Genomic DNA, 24,578 nt, shown 5'->3' with positions numbered 1-24,578 from the left:
CAGGATTGGGCAGAGGGAGAAGCTGGGCTGTGCTACAGTTGCAACGGCGGCCTCAGCTGGTCCTCAGAGGAGCTCTGGAGCTGGGATGATCCAGTCTGAGGCAGGGGGCCAGGCCTTTGTAGCCTCCATCAGTCACTCACAGGGCACAGACTATAACCTTGGGCAAGCCACGTGCTTCGTGCCCTCCCCCTGTTGGTAGAAGCTGCCTCCCTCTCTCACCTCTCCAAGGTATAGCTATAACACATTGTTCCCTCTGCCTAGAATGGTCCTCTCCTCCCTCTCACCTAGAGAACTCCAGCTCATCCTCCAGGTCCAAGTTCACATGCCATTTCCTTTAGCTCTAATATCTGTTCGAGATATATATAGCAAAGTGAAGAACAGTAGACTCCCACTTGTAAAAAAAAGAGAAATAAAGTATATATATGTATATATGTATACACACATATTTGCTTGTGAATTCATAATATAAACAGATCTCTGGAAAGTTACATAAGAAACTGCAAACAGTAGTTGCTTGCAAGGTAAGGACCGAGTGAGTGGGTGGGGGCTTTTTGTGCCTTATGAATTCTGAGTGATGTAAACTAGATCAATTATTTAATAAAAGTAAAATAAATCAAATAATTATTAAAAACACAAAGAAAGAATGGTTAAATCATTTGTGGGGGTAGGGCCTAGCTGCTTACTTTTCTCTAATATGGCCTATCACCACTGTAATTAAATAATTGATGGTATAATCATTTATTTCGAGTCCGTCTCCACCCCCAGATCATAAGCTTGGTGAAGGCCATCTTGTCCACCACAGTCACCCTGTGTGCAGCACACCTAACGAGCAATTGAGGAGATCCAGTCTTACGTCCCCAGGCCGGCTGCTGCTTCTCCTTCACCTGTCTCCTTCCCTCACCCCACGCATAAAAGCAGCCCACTTTCTTTCCATTTTTTGCTTATTAATGCTCTTTATGATCACTTATGCCAGAGGCCAGCCTAGAGGCCCTTTACATAATACATCCATCCTGCGCACGGGGTGGAGAGTCATTGCATACATAACGTGCAGGCATCTGCATTCCCTGGGCCGTGGTCCCTGCCCTTGTCTGTACCTTTCTGAGAATCTCAGCTACTGTCCACTGGGTGCTTACCCCATTCCCTGCAAGGGAGCCAGGGTCAAGCTCTTGAGGGAGTGGGGAGATGGGCCATGGACATGTTACTTCACGTGGCTAAATGCATGCTCTGATAGCAGCCAGCACAAGCATCTTCAGGGGTGGGTCAGGGAAGGCTCCTCCCTCCCCCCACCCCAGGAGGTGTCTGGACCGAAATATGGAGGAGAAGGCGCATACTGGGAGAAAGGAAGTGAAGGGCCTTCCAGACAGAGGAACTTCGGCCTTGCACCTTCTCCTGAGTACAGGATGCTGTGAGTTTGGGTTCAGTGCTCAGAGAAAAAGATGGGAACCCTACCACCCAGGAATGAGGGCTACCTGCCAGTCCGGGCCTCCAGGGCTGCTGCATTTGTCCACAGAGTCTTTTTTTCTCATGCTGCCCAGGCTCCTTTGACACCCCTTACCCTGTTGCTTGGTTAATCACTTGTTTCCACCAGCTAACAGTGTACACCAGTGATCTACTGTCTGCATTTTGTTTCCACACTGGCTTTACCTGGCCCACTCAGGGATTCTTTAAACCTCTGTTTGGTTGCCAACACCTAAACGCTGGGAAATTTTATATCAAAACATGGATTTCCAGTTTTCGTTGATTGGGTCTGGCCACAATCAGATGGCTGCCCCCTTTAGATGGGACACATACGCCCTCCAATTCAGCACAATCCCCACCTGAACCTCTTCGTTCATCTCTGTTTCCAACCCGACCCCGGGTGACATTGAGCTATGACTTCATTGATTCCTCAAGAGACTAATTAAATAGCCCGAACGTGTTTTTGTTTCACACTTGTTACTGAAAGGTATTTTTGCTTCATAGCGAATTCCAGGTTGGCATTTTCTTCCTCTCAGCGCACTGAAGATATCAGTCTATTGACTTAGGCGTCCATTGTCGTATTTGAGGAATTAGTTCCAGTTTAAAATGTTGGTCCCTTGTTGGTAGTCTGTATTTCTTCTCTGGCTGCATTTAAGATATTCTGTTTTTCTTTGGTGTTTTGCAGTTTTGCTATGACCTGCCTGGTGTGAATTGCTATGTAAATATTTATCCTGCTTGGGTTTCGCTGGGCATCTTGCATCTATACATTGGAGTCTTTGGTCAATTCTGTAACATAATCTCTTCAGATATTGCTTCTGCCCATTCTTTGCTTCCGGAATCCCAGTTAAATATAGGTTAGACCTTTTAATTTTAGCCTCTTGCTTCTTACCCTCTTGGCTATATTTTCCATCTCTGGCTCTCTGTGCTACATTCCGGATAATTTCATCAATTTTATCTTTCAATCCACCAATTCATTTCAGCCATGTCTAATCTTCAGTAAAACTAATGCTTTTGAAATTCTAGTGATCATATTTTGATTTCTGGGGGCTCTATTTGATCCCTTCTTTAAATTTGCTTGCTCTGTTCCTATTGGCATCCTCTCTTTTGGTTCTTGAAGCATAGTAAACATTTTATATTCTCTGCCTGATAATTCCAGTATCTGAAGTGTTTGAGGTCTGATTATGCTGTTTTTTCTTCAGGTTTGCGGTCATGGTGTTTAGTGTGTGTGTGTTCATTTTGACTGCAAGACCCTCATTTGGTTGGCAAGCTGAGGGGAGGGATTGTTTGAGACCTGAGACCTTCAGGTGGGTCACTCCAGAGAGGATTTATATTTGTTTTTAGTAAGCACTGAGGCTCACTACTTGTCTGGGGCCACTTTAAATTCAAATTTTTTGCTTAGGGATTTTTGGACACCCAGACAAGGTGAAATTGGACTGCAAATGCATCTGAGGGCGATCTCGTGGTTATGAATCCTTGAGGGCTGTACACCCCTTTCTATTCATCACCATGATTTCAGAGAGGCATTTTGGTTTCTTTTAAAGACTCCTAGTTTGTGTGGGGTACAGATTTATTTCTAGTCCACCCTTGCACTAAGGGTGTGGTTCTTGGGGTCCCTGCTTTGGTGGGGATGGTTTTCTATTAGACTTCCTACCCTGAATAGGGTATGGTAGACCCTGGGCTTTTTTCTCCTCTTCTTTGAGCCCTGGGGGCTCTGACAATGAAAACTCAGCTTTACCTGGTTCAATAAATGGCCCCGAGGCATCAGGTAGCCCCTCTGGGTTTCTTCCTTCACTTAGTATTTCTGGTCCAGGCTGAGCCTCTGAGAGGGCACTGCTGCGCGCGATGTGGCCTGGCTGCGGCTCACTCGGGCACCTTTAGACTTCTCCCCCAGTGCTGTCTTCCATCCGACACCCCTCACTCACCAGCTGCCTGCCCATGCACACCCCAGGAAACACAGTCACCTTGAGGTCCCCAGTCCAGTAAACAGACTTGCATGGTTTGGGGCACATAGTTGAAGTCCAACAAAATACCACCCCCTAAACTTGACCTGAGCCTCAGCACCTGTTTACCACGTAAGGGCTTTGAACCATAGTGATGGTGGTTAATTTGACTGAGTTACCCTTGAAGGAATCAGGTTTTTTTTTTAACAACCTAAACTAGGGTCACAATCTATGTCCTTCATTTGTGATGCAGCTAGAAACATCACACTTTGTCCTCTGAGGTTGTCTTGCTATATATTCTGTACGATTTGTGGGAGGAAGGGGGTACAGCAAAGTTGAGGCAAAAGAGCGCTTAATCGTGACGGAAGAGAGCAGGGTGTTAGTCCTAACTCCGTCACTGTATAGGGGACCTCGACTAGCCCCCTCCCGGCTGTAGGTCTCAGGGTCCCTGTAAGCAGCCTGAGGGCACTGCATGGTGTCTGAGACTCTGGGCAGCTCTGGTATTCTGTGATTCCCACTAGAGTCAAAGGACCCCTTTCTTCACGGGAGCACGGCAGGTACAGGGGGGTCGCACTCAGGGGCTCTTGGCCGCACTGTGCACAGCTCCCCACAATGCCACGTCGGTCTCGGGGAGAGGGGTGGGAAGACAGCCAGTGCCTCCTGCATCTGCCTGGTGGGTGGTGGGAGACTGTCGCTGGCATTCTGCCACGCCCTCTGACCTGCTCTGGTGGGGAAGTGGTCCTCTGCCCCCTGGCTGCCCAGCCCCAGGCCCTGTCGCAGTGAAGGACAGAGGTACCTAGAGGAGCTGAAATGCATGTCCTCTGCCTCCCTTTCTAGGCTTCTTGAAGCACCGGCAGTTTTCAGAAATCAGTTTGAGAGGGGAGACTCTGCCAGAGAGAGTGAAAGAGGCCAGGGTCTTGCCCACAAGTTTCCAGAAGTGAATTACACCCCGATGTTCAGAGAATGGGGGCACTGAAAGCCATGGGGGAAGAAGTGTGGGTGCCAGTCTCCATGCAGTACCTTGGCTAAGTGGCAAGGGGACCCCTCTGCAACCCACCCTCATCTCTTCACTTACTTGTTCCCACCTCTCGTCCACCAGTGATCACCATTTCCACCACGTGGGACCTGAGAGCTTCCAGCTCTGTCCACAGGGGGCGGGGAGGAAGAATCTTGATTCCAATGCGAAGAGGACCTCCGAGGACTCCAGGAGTTTGCCCTCGGCCCAATTAAAAGATAAACATACCCAATTAACAATATCCTCCCACCCAGGCAGTCACCAGGCAGGTGGGCCCTGGGAAAGCTGTCTGGCTCATTCTCTCTTTTCTCTGCTCCTCACACAAAGGCAGCAAGACACTCCTTGGGATGTGCCTAGTAGAAATTGGGGATGGAGTCCTTGGCACGGCTTTTAGCATTACGAGAACCACACTCCTACAAACTCTAGAACCAGATTGCCTAATGTTTATACAGCGATGCACCCCTTCATTCATTGATTGATTCATTCACTCACTCAGTTGCTCAGTAGACACTAACCAAGGGCCTGTCCTGCGCCAGGCACTGGACAAGGATCTGGGGATCCGGCAGGGAACAGGGTCACAGTCCCCGCCCTCAGGCCTGCTCACTGTCAGGTGGGAGAGTCAGGCTGGAAGATTAGCCACTCGTTAGGATGCAGAGTGCAAAGTGCTTTGGTTGGGGCCTGCTGTGGGAGAATCAAAGCCTCTATGGGATGTCTGGCATTTATGAAGTGCTTCCTCTTCTGTTGTCTGGCTTGGGCCTTGCCACAGCTTTCTAAGGCAGGAGCAAGGCCAGCGAGGTGGCAAGGTTTGCTTAGATTACACAGATGGGGCCGGGAGTGGGCCTCTGACTCTAGTTCCAGGAGCCCGCACTGTACACCTCTGGACTCATCACTCAGCTGCGCTGAACCATAGTTTCTTCCCTGTTAAGAGAACGTGTGGCCCCTGGACGGCCCCGTGCCTGGGAGTGTGGTGGTGAGGGCCTGGAATGAACGGCCAGGAAAGCGCTTTCTAAGTGTTGGGTGTTGTGCACATATTTAGACTTATTATGATTATTATCTCAGGTGTCAGGCGATCAGAAATTGGCCTGAGTGAAAAGCATCTCACCTGCCATCCAGCTAAGGAGGCCCAGGTTGCCTATTCACGAAGCAGTGATTTATAACCAGGCAGGGAGATGGGCAGTCTGGAGGAGCTGTCTCAGGTTCTGCACTCACGTGTTCCCCTCCGTGCCAGAGATTCTGATAGGCTCTTTGGATGAGAACAGCTTACTTGTTTATTTGTTCCTTTACTCATTTGCTTATCCATCCGTCCACCCACCCACCCACCCAAGAAAAGATATGCCTGAAGTAAAGTCAGCCAGAAAACTTCCTGGCCCAATGTATCTCTCCAGTCATTATTTCCTGAACCACTGATGTCCTTTGAGATGCTCTTGGAAGAAAGGTTTTCTTGGCCAAATAAATTTGGGGAAAGCTGTATCTTCTCTACCACCTTGTGGAGCTTCACAGTGCACATTAAGGTAATAAAGGCTCTGAGAGGTCCTGCAGGAAAGAAACCTATTTAAATTTTTTTAATGCAATGTTCCCTAGACCTTCGCGTCCAAGGAATGCTTTTTCATGGAGTATCCATTAGTGTCCCTCCTCGGGAATTAATGATTCGTGAAATACACTTTGGGAAGCATCCCTTTAAGCACAAAAATCTTTTTTTAATTATAATGACTTGCATGGAATATGCATAAGACCTACTTTATATGCACCTGCCTCCTTACATAGGGATGACTCATCATTCAGCACTTCCTCGGCACATCATCGCGCGCATCGCCGCGAATAGCGCTCTGTGATGATGCATCGTCATTGACCCGAGCTAGAGAAGGGACTTAGAGTATTTTAAGTTTTCACTTTTCAGAGAGTTTTGATCTTTCCCTTTTGTGAGCAGCAGAAGCTGTTGATAATTGCTTCTTATTATTGTTCACGTATCTGCTTGAGATGTCTATAAATTGAAAAAGCAAAGAACCAGGCTGATTATAATTGTGTGGAAAGTAAGGGTAAACAGGCTCTGAGTGAGGACCTGACCATAACTCTCTTTTTCATAATGCGCTTGAAATTTGGTGCATGGATTTTGTACCATGACTTTTAGCTGCTCAAAGACCTTTGGGGCTAATTTCCTGCTTTTCGTCTATGTTCTGGATAAGTGAATACGTGGGATGTGACTCTTGGATGTATGGAGTGTTACTAAATCCCCAGTAGAGGACAGGCCCCTGTGTGAATCATTTGGGGCCAGTACTGAATAAGAGCACTGTTTTCAAGGTCAGCTGGTCCCGGATTTGAATTCTGACTCTACCTCTTTTTAGCTGTGTGATCTTGGGCAAGTTGCTAAACCTCTCTGAGACCCAGTCTCCTCAGTTGAGTGTGGAATACCTTTCTCACAGGTTTCTGGTAGGTATTAAAAGAGATTGAGCCTGTGAAGTGCTTAACAGAGTGCCCATCAGACAGTAGGTGCTCAATGAATGGTATCTAGTGGCAAGGCCGGAACTAGGGTGAGACAAGCCAGGTGCCCAGGGCACAAAAACTGGGGGGTTGCTCTGAGACTTGTGCAAGTACAGGGTCAGCACTGAGAGGGAGTGCCACCTTAAATTTTGCATCCCGCCTGCTCTCTTGTCTCATGCCCTTGCTAAGTGGGATGCTGTCACCCCACAGTTGTTCTCAGAGACCGAGGACCTGGGAGGCCTCCAATTAGATGAATCGACCCATGCTCACCTAGAGAACGAGCCCACCACCTGTAATGGCTTCCCCCACCTTAGGCGGCAGGTGAGCCTGCTAAAAGGACTGGCCCCAGATGAATAAAGGCATACCTGTGGAGAGATGGGACGGGGGATAAGACGAGTGGGCAAGCTTGTTCACCTGGACCCTCCAAGGTCAGGAACCACCACGGTGCGCCCCCCAGCAGCCCCTGAGTAGGGGCAGGGCCTCTGCCAGCTGGGCTGGACCCCACCTCCCTGGCAAAACTTTGAAAAACACAAACAGTGGCAAGAGCAGCATTTGCATAAATCTCATTAGAAAAAGTGCAAGTTTCATAAATCTTGTGATAAATTAGTGCGTTATCATTCTCAAAGTGATGTATTAATTTTAGGGCTAAATGAATGGTGCTGTGATCATTGTGGGTAATTATGAGTCTCCTCAAAGAGGAAGTGATTTCTGGAGGGACTTGTCTGGCCTCCTTCTCAGTGGGAGGCGGGAGGGGGAGCAGGGGGGAGGGGAAAGGTGTCTTTCTCACCTGCTCTTCTACTTGCACCTTAGTTCCTTAGTCTCCTTTCCTGCTATTTGGAGGTGAAAAGAAGCAGCCCCTTGGGTTCGGGGGCCCAGGAAGGTATGAGATTCTGAAGCCAGGCCCTAAGGTCCAAATTCCCTTTGAAAAGAATTTTAATTGACTAGGACCCAAGCCCATGGAAGTTCTAACCCTGTGGTTCTCAAAGTTGTGGTTCCAGACCAGCAGCCTTAGCATCTCCTAGGAACTTGTTAGAAATGAAGATTCTGAACCAGGAACTCTGGCAGGGGCCTGTGAATCTGCATTTTAAACAAGTCCTCCTGACGATGCTGATGAGGTGGGAGGGAACCTGTACTCTAACGCGGTGATTATCTGTTGGCTGCACACTGGAATCACTTGGGGGAATTAGAGCAGAATACTGATGTCTGGGCCCTGGACTAGACCAATTAATTAAAACAGAACCCTTAGGGAGTAGGGCTGGGGCATCCTTATTTTTAGAAGCTCCCTAGGTGATGCTAATATGAAATCAGGTTGGGGTTCCCTGCTTTAAAACCATGTATTTACTTCTTTTTTTTTTTAATATTGGGACTTGGAAAAATTTGAACATGGGAAGGGGCAACCGAGCAAATAATTTTTTTCTTTTCCTGCCCCACCTGTGCAATTGGCCTGAGCGGAATGGGTCTGGGGGCACTGATGTCGCTGGGGACCCACGCGTCTGAGGCTGTAGAGTCCCATGGAGGAAAGTCATCAGGAATGGCTCCAGCTTCGCCAAGTGGAAACACCACCCAGATCAGTCATTCCCAATCTTGCTGGCACGTTAGAACCGCCTGGGGATTTAGAACTTTCCAAAGCCTGGCTGTACCCCAGCCCGATTAATCACAGCCTTGGGATGTGGGACAGAGGCACAGGGATTGTTTGAAAGCTCCAGGTGACTCCAGGGTGCTGACAAGTTTGGGGACCACTGGCCTGGAGGTTTTCCTACATCGTAGTTTCCTGGATTAGTCCTGGAGATTGAAGGAATCTCAGGGATCGTCTAGACCTTCGTTATCAACCTTGGCTGCCCTTTGGAATCCTCTGGGGTTTTTTGTTTGTTGAGAATTCTGATGCTTGAGTCCCTTCCCCCAAAACCCTGATGCACTTAGTCTGGGGGGTACAGCTTAGCATCTGGAGTTGCAAAAATGCCACAGGTGATTCTGACATGTAGCCTGGCCTAAGACCCGCTGGACTGAAATACCCCATCGTTTGCAGGAGAGGGAAGGGACACCCTGGAGATGCAGCCTGTTAGCAGAGCCTGGCCTCGCTGTGCTGCTCTCACCGGGGGGGCTGTGCTGATGGGTGACAGTGGCATGGCTCATTCCGAGCTAGGGGAATGTGAGTGTTGACAGGGTGCGTGAGAGGCAGGAGGGAAGCACCGGGTCCCTCGGAGCAGGAAGGAACCAGCACGTGCCTGCAAGTGTTTGGATAATCTCTTCTAAGCCTTCAAGGGCTGGCAGTGCTCTGTTTATTTTAATGATAATGTCAAGTTCAATTTGCCATTATTTTTCCACATTTCCTTTTGTAAAGTTAATTGAACAGTTGAATGAATTGAAAAGTTTCAGGAGAAGGGAAAAAAATACCCACCCCACTATTATCACTGTGATTAAATCTGGTAACTACCACTTGGCCTTCCCGCCCCCGTAGGCCAGGGAGCTGCAGCAAGGACTCAGGAAGGTCAAACGGAATATTCTGGAGCCCCTTTATTCATGGCTGTTTCATGCTCAGGCTGCTGTTCTTGAGCAGAAAAGAATATCCGGTCTACCCTGGACCCGGGCTGTCAGCCCTGACGAGTCAGGCTCTTCCCAGCATGTTTCAACGAGACTGGAAAGCCTTACTAGCTGGGGCTGGGTCATCTATGCCCTTCTGTCCTCCACAGTGCCTAGGACACAGTGTGGCAAACAGAATCACAAAATTGTAGATATTTTAGCTGGACAGGACCTTAATGTGGTGCAGTGGAAAGAATACTGGGGAGCCCAGGACCCACCTGAGTCTCAGCTCTGCCACCTGTAGCTATCAGCTGGGTGACCACGGACGCGTCACTGAGCTGCCCAGCCCCGCTCTCTTTGGCTTGTTGGCCTCATCAAGAATGTGAACTTGTGGCACGTGTACGGCTACCCCTTCCCCTACTCACGTCACGTGTCTCTAATGGGTCACAGCATCCTTTGCTCCTGAACGGAGGTTCAGCCTCGAAATCCTTCACCACACTGCCCACGAAACCATGACCTGGGGACCAGCCTGGCACCTGAGCTGAGACCCACTTGCCAAGTTGGATTCGATTTTCCCCAAGGACCTCTGTGCTTTGGCCATTGATGTCAGCCCCCTCATAGTGTCAGTGGGGAAAGGGAGGCTCAGAGAGGTGAATGACTTTCCCACAGTCACACACGAAGTCGTGGCTGAACGCCATCCGGTGCCAGCCTTGTTCTAAGCCCCACTGCTTCTGTCTTAATAAAGGGACTTCACACTGAAGCTGCCTTCCTCTTGACACTTCTTCTGTGTCCTTTGATCCTATGCCCCGAGTGCCCCCACTTGCCAAGTGCTCATCCTCGGGGTCACAGCCCATGAACCAGGGGGAAGGGTAGGAACACAGTTCTTCCTCCATGCAGGCTGTGACTAGACTCCAAACCCATGCTCACGCTTCCCAAATGTGCCTGTGAAAGGCCAGGAAAAGCATGTGGCATGAGAGATAGGTACGTAGGTCTGTTTTGTTCACTGCTGTATCACCAGTGCCTAGAGCAGTGCCCAGGACAGAGCAGGTGCTCAGGCAATGCTTGCCGAGTGAATGAATGAAGGACTATAATTGCTGCATGGGGATTAGAAGGGTCACCGAACAATCCTAGCTCTGCCTTGTGTGAGCTGTGTGACTTTAGGCAAGTAGCAACCTCTCTGTGACTCATAAGCTTATAGGGGCTTAGAGCACGTTGGTGTCTGCTGCCCGGCGAGGCAGCCCTTGGCGTTGATGGCTCTATCGCGGTTGCGCCAGAAGCAGAACAGCTCTGGGATTCTGAGACTCAGGCCCAGGTCCCTCAAATATTTAATGTCTGGTCTTTGCTCTTGTGCTTTATTACTTTCAAATAACAGCAACGCGTAGCTCCTGTCCTTCCCCGCCACCAAAGCCTCTGAGCTTATATCACTCTGCACTGTTTAATGTCTCTCTCTGTTCTGCTGAACTAGCCTGTCCCCTTAGCCGCCAGACACCTGTGTGCCCAGATGAGCCAGCTGCCCCTTCTCCGACTCTCAGGAAGACCTCGCCATCTTCCTGGCTGGTGATAAGTGGGCTGTGGAAAGCCAGGGTAATGGGGGGGGCGGCCCATAGTCTGTGCCTCAAGGGTGCTCACTTTCAGGCCAGCCAAGTAACCCAGGAGTCCAGAGCAGCCTAAAACATGGAGGGGGCCTGGGGGTCTCCCTGGCGGTCAGTCTCCCTGGGGGTCTCCCTGGAGCAAGGAGACGGAAGCCTCAGATTGGGGCTTAGTAAAAGGCTTTTTGATAAAACTGTGATGGCGGTGGAGGGAACGTGAATTCTGAGTCAGACAGACTTGGGTTCAAATCCTTGTTCTGCTGCCTCCCAGCTATGTGATCTTGGGTAGGTTCTTTTACCCCTTTGAGCCTCAGTTTTCTCGTCTGTGTAGTGGGCATGCTAACCTCTCTGGGGCCATAGTGAGAAATCGATGACAGAGAATGAATGAAAACCATTGAGTTCTAACTGAATGCTAGTTTCTTTCCCCCAAGCACTTCATGCCATCTACGCTGAGTGGACGGAGCTGTAGGAGAGAGAGGATATGAAGAGGGCCTGCGGGCTCTGGAGACAGAGACAGTTCCTTTATCCGGACAAGGGTGTTCTGATGAACGTGAGGGCGTCGGCCAGTGCGGGGCAGGCTTGGAGAGAGGGGGCCGCCGCACATCTCGCTGCGGCGTACGTGGGGCCCAGGACCACAAAATAACCCCCAAACAAAGTTGGCTGCCCTGAGGTCAGACCAAGCTCAGGACCCCAGGGCATGAGAGGGAAGGAGCCTGACTGAAGGCAGGAGAACGGGGAGGGGAAACCTAAGACAGATGAGATTATCCCCAGGAATCAAGGCACTTAACTGGCCTGTCTGATCCCAGAGGGGAAACAAATGAGATTGCAGGCTCCAAGGCCAGCCCAGGCTCTACGGGGCTCATCTCAGGGGAGAGGGGGAAGGCAGCAGCCCCTGGCTCCGGCAGAGACCAAGGCCGGAGCAGCTAGGTCCCTCCGGACCACGGGTTGGGGGTGAGGGGGTTTCCTCCCTGAAGGGGGTGGGGCTTGTGCAGGAGGCCCAGGGCCATGGGGCGGGGCGAGTGGTTATTCTCAGAAAGATCTGGGAACAAGCCACGGCCTGTAATCTGGGGTTGGGGGCCTACCGTCTGCTACTCCTTGCTCAGCCACTCACCCATACACAGCTCTGTCTCAAGCAGCTGTCTCCCAGCCAGGACCCCTGCTCCTCGGCTTTTTTTTGGTTCTCATTCCGCTGTAATTAGTCCTTGTTTCTGAGCTCACCTGTACACTCTAAGTCTGATTCTCTCCCTCCTAACTGCCCTGAGCCTGATAAGAGCAGACTGCTAGATCCTTGGCCCCAGGTTGGGAAGGGACAGTAGATCACGGCTGATGTGAAGTCCTTTTAGGTCACAGATTGCAAAAGGTTTGCTCTCACATGCCTTTGAGGATTGATTAGTAGTGGCTGTATGGAACCCAGTGTTGTGAAGGATTCTGAAGTTGAATATAGACTCAACAGGAAAGGGAGCTGTGATTGATTAGTAATGTTTGCTTGAGTAAGGGAACGAATGGACCAGCTCCTCGGTCCCAAGAGATGAGTGATAGTTAATCACGGAGGGGTGGGAAGATTTGCCAAGCGTGTCCAGAACGTCAGCCTCTACCTTCAAGGGGTGATGCCCGCTCCCTGCTGTGCAGAGGTACAGACAACAAATCAGGGAGATATTTATGACAGAGGTAGCATTTGAGGCATGCATTTAAGGGTGACCAGGTTTTGAGAGGCAGTGAGAGGAGGAAGGGACTTGCAGGCTGCAGGAGCAGCAGCAGCACAGGTATAGGAACAGGCGAGGCCCCAGTACGATTGAGGGATGACAGCAGGGCTTTGGGTTGAGCCCAGAGGGTGTGGTGGAAACGTGACCGTGAAGGGCCAGGGGGTTAAGGACAGGTTGGGAGGAGCATTGGCCATTCAGCAAGGAATTTTGTTTTAATTCTGTGTGAACTGTGGGAGGTGTCTAAGTAGGGTGTGGCACAATCAAAGGTTTGCCTTAAGAAGATGATACTGTAAGGAGGAAGCACGGTATACGCTCCTTACCCTTTATTCATTCTGTAGCACCCTCCCTGGGTTTGGGGAACATAGCTTCCATCCTTCCCCAATCCAAAACATAAAAATGAGATAAAAGGCCGCGCAGCCTGCCACTGCCTTTCCTGAGTTTCCGGCCCACCGCTGGTCTAGGAGGTAAAGACTCTCAGCTCCCCAGGAGTGCATGACATGCCAATCCCAGGCCTCACCCATCAGGGCAAATAACAATAATAACGGTAACAGCCATCTCAGCAATCAGCATGGGCCCAGCAAGGCTGCACAGGAAGCTAGGAGTGTCCGCCCCTTGCCCGGAAGACGGATGCGGCCTGCTGCTGAGGAGCTGAGGCCATTGTGGTGGATGTGTCACCAGCCCTGTGCCTCCCAGGGAGGGGCATTCGAAACCTGCTGAGCAGATCCGCACTCCCACCGGGGCCCCTGGCCTCCAGGACAGGGTTCACTGCCCGAGGATGGGGTACTTGGGCCCTAGGATAGGATACACTGCCAGGGATGGGGTACATGGCCCCCAAGATGGGGTACACTGCCCAGAATGGGGTACTCGACCCCATGATGGAGTACATGGCCCCAGGATGGGGTACCTAGCTGCCAGGAAAGAGTACTTGGCCCCAAGAATAATGTGCATTGCCCCGGATGACCCCCAGGGTAGAGGTCATGGCCTCGGGATGGGGTACAGGGCTGTTCCTGAGAGAAAGGACCACGAGCCAGTGCCCCAGTATGATTCCACCTGCATCCAAACCCGGGTGCTTCTGGTCTGAACATTGGTAGGTTTTGATTATCTGTGCTTTTTCCTGTCCATAGTGTGCATAATTAAGAGTTAACTTGCTGTACTCTCTCCTCTTGTCGTGGCTCAGAGATCTTCATGACTTTGGGAGGGGCTATCTTCTCCCGACACCCTTAGGCAGTTGGCAGCATCCATTTATTTACCCAACGACTATTTACTGAGTGCCTCCAGGATGCCAGCCCATGTTAGGCTTAGGGATACATCAGGGAACACGACAGGCCAGGCTGCTGCCCCCGTGGAGCTAACTCGAGTGTGTTTGTGTGGCAGATGGGGGGTTGGGGCAGGCAGTCAGCAATTCAAGTGAGTAAACGAGATCATTTCAGAGGAGGGAGGGGCTGAGAAGGCAGTGACTTGGGGTGCGAGGACACAGCGACGAGACATCTCTTTAGACAGACTCTACCTGTATGATGGAGTATTTGGGGAAAGTCTCTCCGAGAAGGTAGCTCATGGCCTGAGAGGTGAATAATGAGTAGCATGTAGTGACCTAGGGTTGGAATATTCCTGGCAGAGGACACAACCAGGGCAAAGGCCCTGAGGCAGCCGCAGAGCGTTCAGGATCAGAAAGAAGACCATGGCAGAGGGGGGTGAGCCCGGGGACCCCTTTGTGAGACGCAGTGGGAGGATCATCTCAGGTCAGGTCATGGGGCCTTAGATGTGATCTGGTTTAAGTTTTGTTTTTTAAATCTTTAAATTGTGGTAAAATACACATAACCTAAAATTTACCATCTTAACCATTCTTAAGTACAGAGAGTGTTAAGTACCTTCACACTCCTGTGCAGCCAATCTCCGGAATTCTTTTCATCCTGTAGAACTAATACTGAACCCATTAAACAACAACTCCCAGCCCTCCCTCTCCACAGCCCCTGGCAGCCTCCCTTCTACATTCTGTCTCTATGAATTTGACCCCTCTAGGGACATCACGTAAGTGAAATAATACCAGTGTTTGTCTTTCTGTAACTGGCTTATCAGCATACACTTAGCACAGTGTCCTCAGGTTTCATCCATGTTGTAGCATGTGTCAGAATTTCCTTCCTTTTTAAGGCTAAATAATTTCCATTGGCTGTAGGTGCCACATTCTTGTTTATTCATTTTTCCATCGATGGACACTTGAGTTGCTTCCACCTTTTGGCCATTGTGACTAATGCTGCTATGAACATAGGTGTACAGTGATTTAAGTTCTTTAAAGTTCCACTTCCCACCCATGAGGTCAGGCTGGGCCCTGAGCTGGGTTGGGTTGGCACAGGGTGGAGGGGCCAGCCTCTCTGGGTTACCCGTCCGCTGTGGGTGGGGGAGGCCAAGAGCAGAGAGTCCTCCGGCAGCACTAACTGAGCTGAGAGCCCTACGACCGAGCCTTTAAATCATCCTGGGTCCAGAGGAGCTTTTCTCTGCATCTAAAATGTGAGCCGTAAGCCAGGCTGACTTACAGGCAGTACCCACTGGTCCAGTTTGTTTATGGCCAGCATCCTTTCTGATTGGTTGGTGCCTGTACTGTGGCCACTGTTAACTATTTTGAATATCACCCTGCTATAAACCAGTCTCAGGCTGTGTGTCAGAGTCTCTTGCGGGGAGAATGGGAGCTGCAGTTTAAACGTTTAAACTCTGGGGTGCCCCCCAGCCAATCGAGGCAGCAGGGCTTGGGAATCTGTATTATAACAAGCACACTGGGTGATTCTGATACCATAGTCTTAGGAGGTCTTACGAAGCAGAAGCAGGCCTTGTGATGAAGATTCAAGTGCAAATTGTTTATGGGGAGGAGATTCCAGGAAACACAGGTCGGAGACTGAGGACATGAGACTGGGAAAGAAAGGAAGCCATGAAGATGCTTCATTAACCAAGTCACCTCAGTGGGCAAGTGGAGATGAGTCCCATAGGGGACCTCCAAGAGCCAGTGTGGGACACAGCCTGTGAGTTACCCCCCTAAGAGGTGAGGGAGCTGGGGCATTTATCTACCAACTCTTTATCTGCCATCTTCCATCTCTCATTCACTGAGTGCTGCTACCAGGGGCATTAGTTCCCTGGCACTATTGGCTTGTCCTGTGTATGGGTAGAGCAGTCTCTGATGGCCAGAACCCTTGAGGCCTGGCAGCTGGAGGTCGGGCTGGTGTGTGTGACAATGGTATGTGCTAAGGCGTAGCGGGCAGGGTACCAATAGCATCGGCTGTGGAGGGCTGCCGAGCTCCCATCTCTCTACCATACAGGGAGTGCTCAGCCCTGTGAAACATTGATTATCCTTCTTACCACTGAAAAGAACTCCAGGCCTCATTCATTGTTGGCAGAAATTTAAATGGTGTGATTACTATGAAAAACAATTTGGTGGTTCCTCATAAAGTTTAGCAAACATAGAGTTTCTGTATGACCCAGCAATTCCACTCCTAGGTATATACGCCCCCTCCCCCAAATTGAAAACAGGTGTTCAAACAAAAACTTGTCCACAGGTATTCATAGCATCATTATTCACAATAGCCAAAAGGGGGAAACAACCCAAATGTCCATCAGCTGATGATATGGGTAAATAAAATATAGCACACCCGTACAATGGAATACTACTCAGTCATAAAAAGGAATTAAATACTAATACATGTTACAAGTGGATGATCTTTGAAAACATTATGCTGAGTAAAAAAAAAAACTAGCACTTATCGTATGATTCTATTTATATGAAATGTCCAGAACAGGCAAATTTGTAGAGATAGACAGTGGATTAGCAGCTGCCAGGGGCTGAGGAAAGAGGGAATGGGGAGGAATGCTCATGGGTGTGGGTTTCCTTCTGGGGTGATGAAAGTGTTCTGGAAACAGATAGTGGTGACGCTTACAACACACTGTGAATGTACCACGTGCCACTGAATTGATGAAAATGATACATTTTACGTTATATATATTTTCCCACAATTAAAAAAAATTAAAAAGAGCTCTAGGTATTGCACAGCCTGAGTTGCAGGGTATACTGTTTCCCAGGTGGGAAACAAACCCAGAGTGTGGTGTGTGTACCCCAGGATCCCACAGCCGGGTTGGTTCTCCTGAGGGACTGCTTCTGGGGACACTGGGCAGAGGTTGGGCCCCACAGCTTGGCTTCATTCCTGTCTGAATGGTGCACACAGAGGTTGCTTGAAGCCTCCCTGATGGGGAAATGAGCTGCTTGTCCTGGAGAAGCCAAAGCCAGGCCCAGCTTCTACAGCAGGACAGTTGGGCGGGGTGGGGGGTGTGTGGGGGGGTATGTGCCCAGTGGGAAAATTGCGGGGCGTCTTGTCTTAAATATAAGATTAAATTGGCACCTTTAATTAGTACACTTAGAAAAGGTCACTAGCAATTACCTGGGACACAAAGAAGGCATGAGCAGGCAAGAGCCCGTGAGGAAGCTGAAAAGGACCATTTTGAGCAGCACATAATTGAGGGGAAAATGGATAAAAGTCCAGGAAATTACAGGGTGGGTGACAGCAGCTGATGGCCCCATCCCTGTCCTGCCCGGCGCTCCCTTTCTTGGGAGAGCCTGAACATCGAGCCTGAGAGAGCCATTTGGGATACTGGACCAAGTTGTATGACCTTGGCTGGAGGGTCGGTGTGGCCCTTCCGGAATCCCATCGGCCAGCTGGGAGCTTGGCCCCATATTCTCCACCTGGGCTGGGCCCTGAAGGAGGTTGGCAGGTGAGGTTTCCGGTCCAAGGGGCCGCTGTGGACTCATTGCTCTACTGGGGACAAGCAGGGCCCCCACGGGCCTCAGTTTCCTCATGTGCAATCTCCCCAAGCCTTGGGAAGTAGCTCGGTGTTCCTCAGACTTTGCCACTAAGGGACCCCTGAGGGTATCAGAAAGGAACTGTGTGTTCCCAACAGTCAGGGGGAGGCTGGAAATTCTTTCACAGTTTTAGGTTGTGTCTTTAAAAATGAACTGAGGGCTTCCCTGGTGGCACAGTGGTTGAGAGTCCGCCTGCTGATACAGGGGACACGGGTTCATGCCCCGGTCCGGGAAGATCCCACATGCCGTGGAGCGGCTGGGCCCGTGAGCCATGGCTGCTGAGCCTGCGTGTCCGGAGCCTGTGCTCCGCAACGGGAGAGGCCACAACAGTGAGAGGCCCGCGTACTGCCAAAAAAAAAAAAAGAAAAAGAATATTATATTGTACCCCCATTATAGTCCCATTTGTTTTAGAATAAAATAGTTGCATGTCACTGAGCGACACAGATGCTTTGAGAAGATGTGCTTGGTTTATCTATGACTTCACGTACCTCCTCCTTCCTCATCTAGGAAAGAGTACTGTACTGGGAGTCTTGAAACTTGTGTTTGAGTCCTGACGCTGTTGCTCACCATTGTACCTTGGGCAAATTACTAAATGCCTTCAGTTTCTCCATCTTTAAAATGGGAAGGTTGGGCTCCCCAAAAGGTCTCTGTTCCATGACTTCAGTCCTCCTTCTCCTGCTTCTCACCTCGTCTCATCACTATGGATGCTGCCATGTCCTACTCTGCTGTGTGACCTTGGAGAGGCTACTTTGCCTTTCTGAGCCTCAACTTCCTAATCTGTATAATGGGTAGAATAATGACTACCAAACAGAGTTGCTGAGAGGATTTAATGAGAGAACCCATGTGAATGGGCTAGCACCATGTCTGGCATATCATAAGAGCCTAATGATTGCCCAGTATCTTCCTTTCCTAAGTGTTGGGCTTCCACTTAGGGCCTGATAGGCTCATGTCCATGCAAGTCCTAAATCTTGAGTTCACATATCAAGTGTTGAGATTTGTAAGGTTGTGGAAACAAATGTGGGCACTGGGCCAGAATGCCTGGGCTTTGAAGTCCAGCTCTGCCCTTTGCTAATTGTGTGGGCATGGTAAATTACTTAATCACTTTGTTACCTTACCTCCCCACAAGTGGGGAGAATAACAGGAAGGAATGAATTAGGGAGTACACAGAAATCCTTTAGCCCAGTGTCTGAAATGTGGTTAGTGCTCCAAAATGTTAGCTCTTGTCACGTTAGAATTGTCTTTTAAAAGTTGACTTAGAAAAGCTCATCGAGGGCTTCCCTGGTGGTGCAGTGGTTGAGAGTCTGCCTGCCGATGCAGGGGACATGGGTTCGTGCCCCAGTCTGCGAAGATCCCACATGCTGCGGAGCGGCTGGGCCCGTGAGCCATGGCCGCTGAGCCTGCGCGTCCGGAGCCTGTGCTCTGCAACGGGAGAGGCCACAACAGTGAGAGGCCCGCGTACCGCAAAAAAATAAATAAATAAATAAAAGAAAAGCTCATCGACATTCTCTTCTAGATAAAATTCCCAGAGTTTAGAATCCTTCCTTCCTTAGCTATTAATAGACCATCAGAGCTATTCAGTAAATATGAGAGTCAGTATGTGGGAAAGAAAGAGTGTCTGTCTCATTTTATAGGGTAAATTGAGGCTTTAAAAGAAGTGATTTGCCAAAGGCCGTGGTTCTAACCTAACTACTCCCTGAGAATCAGATGGAGACCATAGACCCTCTCTGCAGAAAATGACACACTGTACACTCAGAACATTTCGCACAGTTCCTGGCAGTTTAAGGACCTCTTGAAGCTAAGGTGACCGGCTGATCCAGTTGTCTGGGATGTCCTGCTTTTAGCACATATCCTGGGAAATGCCTCAGTCCTAGACAAACCAGGATGGTTGATTGCCCTACCTGAAGCCTACCTTGTGAGGGATGCTGTGAACCCCAGGAGAAGATGACCTACTCTAGGACTTCTTAGGCAGGGCTGTAGGCCAGGCATCCTGATGCCCAGGGTGGTCTCTGGCCAGGGCTTTGTTTCTTGGTGAAGGCAATACCATAGTCCTCTGATGGAGGACAGGAGCTAGACTTTGTCACCCAGCTCTAGACTGGAGTTCCCTGAGGGTGCTCCAAATCTTCCTAACCTCTGTGTACCCTAGTGGTTACCGTAAGGCCAGCACCTAATCACTGTTGAATGAATGCCAGGTTTTGTAAAATTTTCTGAATTAGAAAATATTGCTTTGTACTTTTCCTTTTCTATTGTGAGATTTCAATATATTGAATGTACCACAGTTTTGTTTGTTGTTTTTAAATCTATCTGCCTAAAAAAAAAAATCTATCTGACTGTTCATGGACACTTTTTTTTTTTTTTTTGGTTTCCAGTTTTAGGCTATTATGAATAAAGCTTCCATGAACATTATTGTACCAGGAAAAAAAAAAAAAAAGAAAATATTGATTCCATTTGCAAAAGACAGAAATCCAACTCAACTTACTTAGGCAAAACCAAAAAAAAAAAAGAAAAAAAAAGGGAGGGGGTGATTTATTAGCTCATACAGCTGAGCAGTCCAGAGGATGGAGCTAATTGCTAATTTCAGGTATCGTTGGCTGCAGACCCTCAAACCGTCAGGAATCTCTCTCCATGTACCATCTGGCTCTGTTTTCCTCCTTGTTGGCCTCAACCTCAGGCAGGCTCTTCCTCTGGTGCCAAAGATGGCTGCCAGCAGGACCAATTTAGCAACCCCAGTGGAAGGAGAGCGACTCTTTCCCAGTTCCAGCAGACTTCCAGCAGAAGTCCCGGGGTTGGCTTTGATTGGCTAGTTTGGGTCACATGCTCATCCCTGAACCAATCACTGTGACCAGGGAGATGGAGTGCTCTGAGTGGCTAGGGCTAAGTACTGTGCCCATCTTGGAATGTAAGAATTGAAGGGTTGGGAGCTTGCACTCATCTGAGCCACTTGGAGGACTCCTCTAAATTAAGAAAAGAGGACAGGCAGAAGTCACAGAACGTGGTGAATGACAGTTCCCTATTACATACACACTGTGACAAGTGACCAGGATGGAGGCAGGGAGCCCGGAACAGAGCCAGAGATGCACAGGGGTCTGCGGTAGTCAGTGACCTGCTGGTGGTCTGTTGGGCGGCTGCTGCCCACAGGGACTCAGCCACCTGAGTCAGGTGCTGAAGAATGGATTAACCTCCCGTCTTTGCCCTCTGCTCTCTCCTGCGGGTACTTCAGGTTCCTCTGTGACCCAGTTGCTGGCCCGAGACATGGACAACGACCCCCTGGTGTTCGGCGTGGTTGGGGAGGAGGCCTCCCGCATCTTTGCCGTGGAGCCTGACACGGGCGTGGTGTGGCTCCGGCAGCCGCTGGACAGAGAGGTATGACCTGCCGTGACCTCTGCCCCTGGCCTTCCCTAGGGAGGCAGAAGCACACATTGGGGGGGGATGGCTCGTCGTCTTCTGACCCTGAAGCAGCATCTTCCTGCCTGAATGGTGTCCCTCTTCCAAGGCCAATGCTGATGTCTGGACTTGGGGTTAGAATAGGGTGGTTTGGGGTGTCTCCAAGTAAGGGGCGACACTGGATAGGCAAAAGGGACAGTGACCTTGGGTTCATCCCCTGTAGAACAGCGGCTCCACGGGGTGTGCACATCTACACCCCGCAACAGATGTTCCCCCAAAGGACGTTTTCCCGAGATACAGGACGTTTTCCCGAGACACAGGACGTTTTCCCGAGACACAGGTAGCCCTTAGCACGTTAAGGGAAGAGTTTGAACAAAACCCCAACCCCTGCTTTCTCGTCACTTTGAAGTGGCCCCAGAGGTGACTTGCTCAAGATCACACAGCCATTTAGAGACAGAGCCCAGATTAGAGCGAGATTCCTGGCTCCTAATCTGCTGCTCCTTTATGGGAAGGGTCCATATTCTGAACCTACTTCCCCAACCCAGAAGGCACTGCTTATTCCTTAGGGAAGCCTTCAGTTATCCAGTCCCAGACCAGCTCCTGGGGCAATGCTGGCGGGTCTCCAGCACCAAGTAGGGCTCTGGACGCAGGGCCTCAGCTCTCCTCTCTAACTCTTACCTCCTCCCTCCCTCCGTTTTCTTTCAGACCAAGTCGGAGTTCACGGTGGAGTTCTCTGTCAGCGACCACCAGGGGGTGAGTGTCCCCTAAGGCCCCTGCTTCCCCGGGAGGCGGGGTTCCTGAGCCTTGGGTAGAAAGAGGCTGGAGGCTGCTGCTAGCTCCCCACTCTTGTCTTGCCAGGTGATCACGCGGAAGGTGAACATCCAGGTCGGGGACGTGAATGACAACGCACCCACGTTTCATAATCAGCCCTACAGTGTCCGCATCCCTGAGGTAGGGCCCCCAGGGTCACACTTGAGGGACATGGGGGGCCTGCTGCTCTGGGGCCACCGGCGAGGAGGCTGATGCTGGAAAAAGGGCATTTCCAGCTCCTCTCCTGCCCACACCTCAGCCCAGCACGAGCTCTGGTCAGGTTGGTGACTGAGCCAGCGCCTCTGAGGGGGCCTGTCTGCTGGCTGCGGGAGGCTTGTGCCTGAGAGAGGGCCTGCCTTGGATGAGCCCTCCCAACTCCAGCCGGAGTCAGGGACAGGACAGAGGTTGGGAGGGGCAGGTTGCACGTTTTTTCCGTTTACAGCCAGTGCGGGCCTTGGGCAGGTACGTTGGCAGGCCTAACCCCAGGCCTCCCAGCTTTGGCTAGAGCAGGTCCCCCAGGATGCAAAGTGCATGCAGTACCTGGAAGGGGCTTTCTTTCTTGAACCCTGCGCTGTCTTGCTGGCCTTCGGCTGCTTTGGGTTGTGTGTGTAACTCAGTGTATTTGCGTGAGTGCGTGTGGGTAAAACCATGCCGTTGCTCGTAACTGAGACGTGCACATCATTGCATTACAAACAGTTCCTTAATAAGCTGGCTGCTGGCTCCCGATGGCCCCAGCGTTCTCATTGCTTACTGTCCCTCTCCCCGGTGGCCGATGGCAGTCTTCTGGCCTGACAGCGATTCAAAGACCTTGAAGGTGGAGGGTAAAGAGCTTCTAACTGGGTGTCCCTCAGGCCTGCCCTCGGGGCTCTGGGTTGGGTGGCAGCAGTAAAGGTTGGGGATGGGAATGATGGGAGATGGAATCCACTGGGGAGAGGCAGCCTGGCACCATGGCATTGGAGTGCTAGCCCCTTTATGTTATAGGTCATTGGATCAGGAAACTGAAAGAGGTTTAGAAAATATCTATTCAGTTTATAGATGAGAAAAGTGAGGCTCAGTGTGGGAGAGTGACTTGCCCAAGGTCACACAGCTTTGACTTTGAGCCTCCTGACTCCCAGGGCAGCTTCAGATTCCTCAGGGATGAAGAAACCTGATCTCATGCCTCTAAGTTCCGGTTGCTGGCCCTCCTTACTCAGCTGTGAGCCAAGGGTCCTGTGCTTGTGCCAGACAGAGTAAAGTAGGACAGATGTGCAGGTGGGACACACCAGAGGGACTCATGCCCTTCCCCTGATGGGGTGGGACATAGGGAGAGAGAGCCTGCAGTCCCAAGCATGGGGACACGGTGCCCTGAGCTGTGGCCGGTGTGCCCAGGACTGCAGCTTGGCTCCGGGCCCCCGCTCATTTGGAAGTCTCTCTAATTTAATGGTCTCTACGTGCCAACCTGCACTCTAGTCCCGGGCTCAGAAACCAAGGGCACAGCTCGGAGTTAATGAGCCTTGCACCCATTGCTCAGCTGCCATCCTGGCAGGCATGGCTGCCCTCTGCCTTCCCTCACGGGGGGCAGCAGACAGCAGCAATAGCAAGGGGATGAGGGGTCACATCCCTGCTTCCCAGCCCTTGGGCCAGGGCCAGCCTTTTCCTCTCTCCCTTGCCAGGAGAAGATGTGACCTCCAATACCACCCTGTTGGAATCCCCCAGGATTCTCCAAAGGCCTCTGCCTCCGAGGAGAGAGCCTCTTCAGTCATTCATTCATTTAACAAATATTTATTGAGCGTCTGCTGTGGGCTTGGTGCTGTGCCAGGCTCTCACTGCACAGAGACCAGGGAGGCCAGAGGAATGTATAATGAGGGGAGCCAGAACCAGAGGCCAGAGACCCCAGGCCTAGCCCCTGCTCTGCTCCCAGATTGCTGGGTCCATTTGGGCATGTCACTTAACCTCTCTGGGCCATGGTCCTCCTTATCTAATAAAAGCAGAGGACAGGTGGGATAAAATGGCCTGCCTCCTGCCCATCTGATGCGGAGAGGGTAGGCCAAGGGGGCCGGCTGGAAGGACACACAGTCCTTGGAAGAAGGCCTGTGTGGTTTACTCGCTTGCATGTAAACCTCCCTATCAGGTCACTTCGGTGGCCTGATACTCGATGCCCTGCTCAGGGCTGCTCCGTGTGGCCAGCGGGGATGTGGTGTCAGCTGGATGGAGGCCTGGCCCCTCCTGACCCGAGGTGGCTTGGCACTGACCAGCCCTGGCCTGGGGTGGTCACCTGAGCTAGAGCTTAGCTGCCTGGCTCAAGCCCCAGCTGGAGTACCAGGGAAGAGTCTGCTGGTCCTGGCCCAGAATTCAGGCAGGGGTCTCCTGCTTACATTGAAGTCACCCTGGAAACCCCAGGCCCTTGCCCTTGAGAAGCCCGATTCAGTGAAAGAGGCCCTATGGATGTGAATAGGATGAGAATGCAAACCAGAGAGACAGGGGTCACTGCAGACCCTGTGAGGCATCAGTCTTGAGGGGGTGCCAGAGTGATCAGAGAAATCTCAACAGGCTTCCAGGAGGAGGTGGGTTTCCAGGAGAAGCTCGCCAAGGTGAGCAGCGGAGCTCCTGTGTTGTATGGTGGGAAGAGGGAGACTGGAGGTCAAGACATCTGGGTTCTAGTCCTGATTGTGCCAGCAACTGGCTGGGTGAGACTTCAGACCTGTCACTGCCCCTCTGCTGCCTTCAACTCCAACAGCTGTTAAACTGGGGAGTTGGGCCAAGCCCCTTCCAGGACTGACATGCTGTGATCTGAGGAGGCATCCCAGCAGGAGTGGCACCTTTCTTATCCTCCAGTGCTTCATTATTCCTTGAGGGCTGACAAAGACC

General features: G+C 50.8%; 1 protein-coding gene across 1 annotated transcript in view; it reads left to right on the top strand.

The window, feature by feature from the left end:
- The window catches only part of LOC309971799 (cadherin-23-like), a gene marked incomplete at both ends in the record, with an annotated part of 325,411 nt that overhangs the window by 45,058 nt on the left and 255,775 nt on the right, over positions 1-24,578 (top strand). Inside the window, 3 exons of the mRNA XM_082855179.1 lie at positions 20,758-20,900; positions 21,627-21,674; positions 21,780-21,872. Of these exons, the coding sequence (XP_082711305.1) occupies positions 20,758-20,900; positions 21,627-21,674; positions 21,780-21,872 (284 nt within the window). The remainder of the gene's footprint in view (positions 1-20,757; positions 20,901-21,626; positions 21,675-21,779; positions 21,873-24,578) is intronic.

The sequence above is a fragment of the Leucopleurus acutus genome, assembly GCF_964270905.1.
Source record: "Leucopleurus acutus genome assembly, chromosome: 14".
Lineage (NCBI taxonomy): Eukaryota > Metazoa > Chordata > Mammalia > Artiodactyla > Delphinidae > Leucopleurus > Leucopleurus acutus.
The sequence above is the reverse complement of the archived record's forward strand: the minus strand, read 5'-3'. Positions and strand labels throughout refer to the sequence as shown.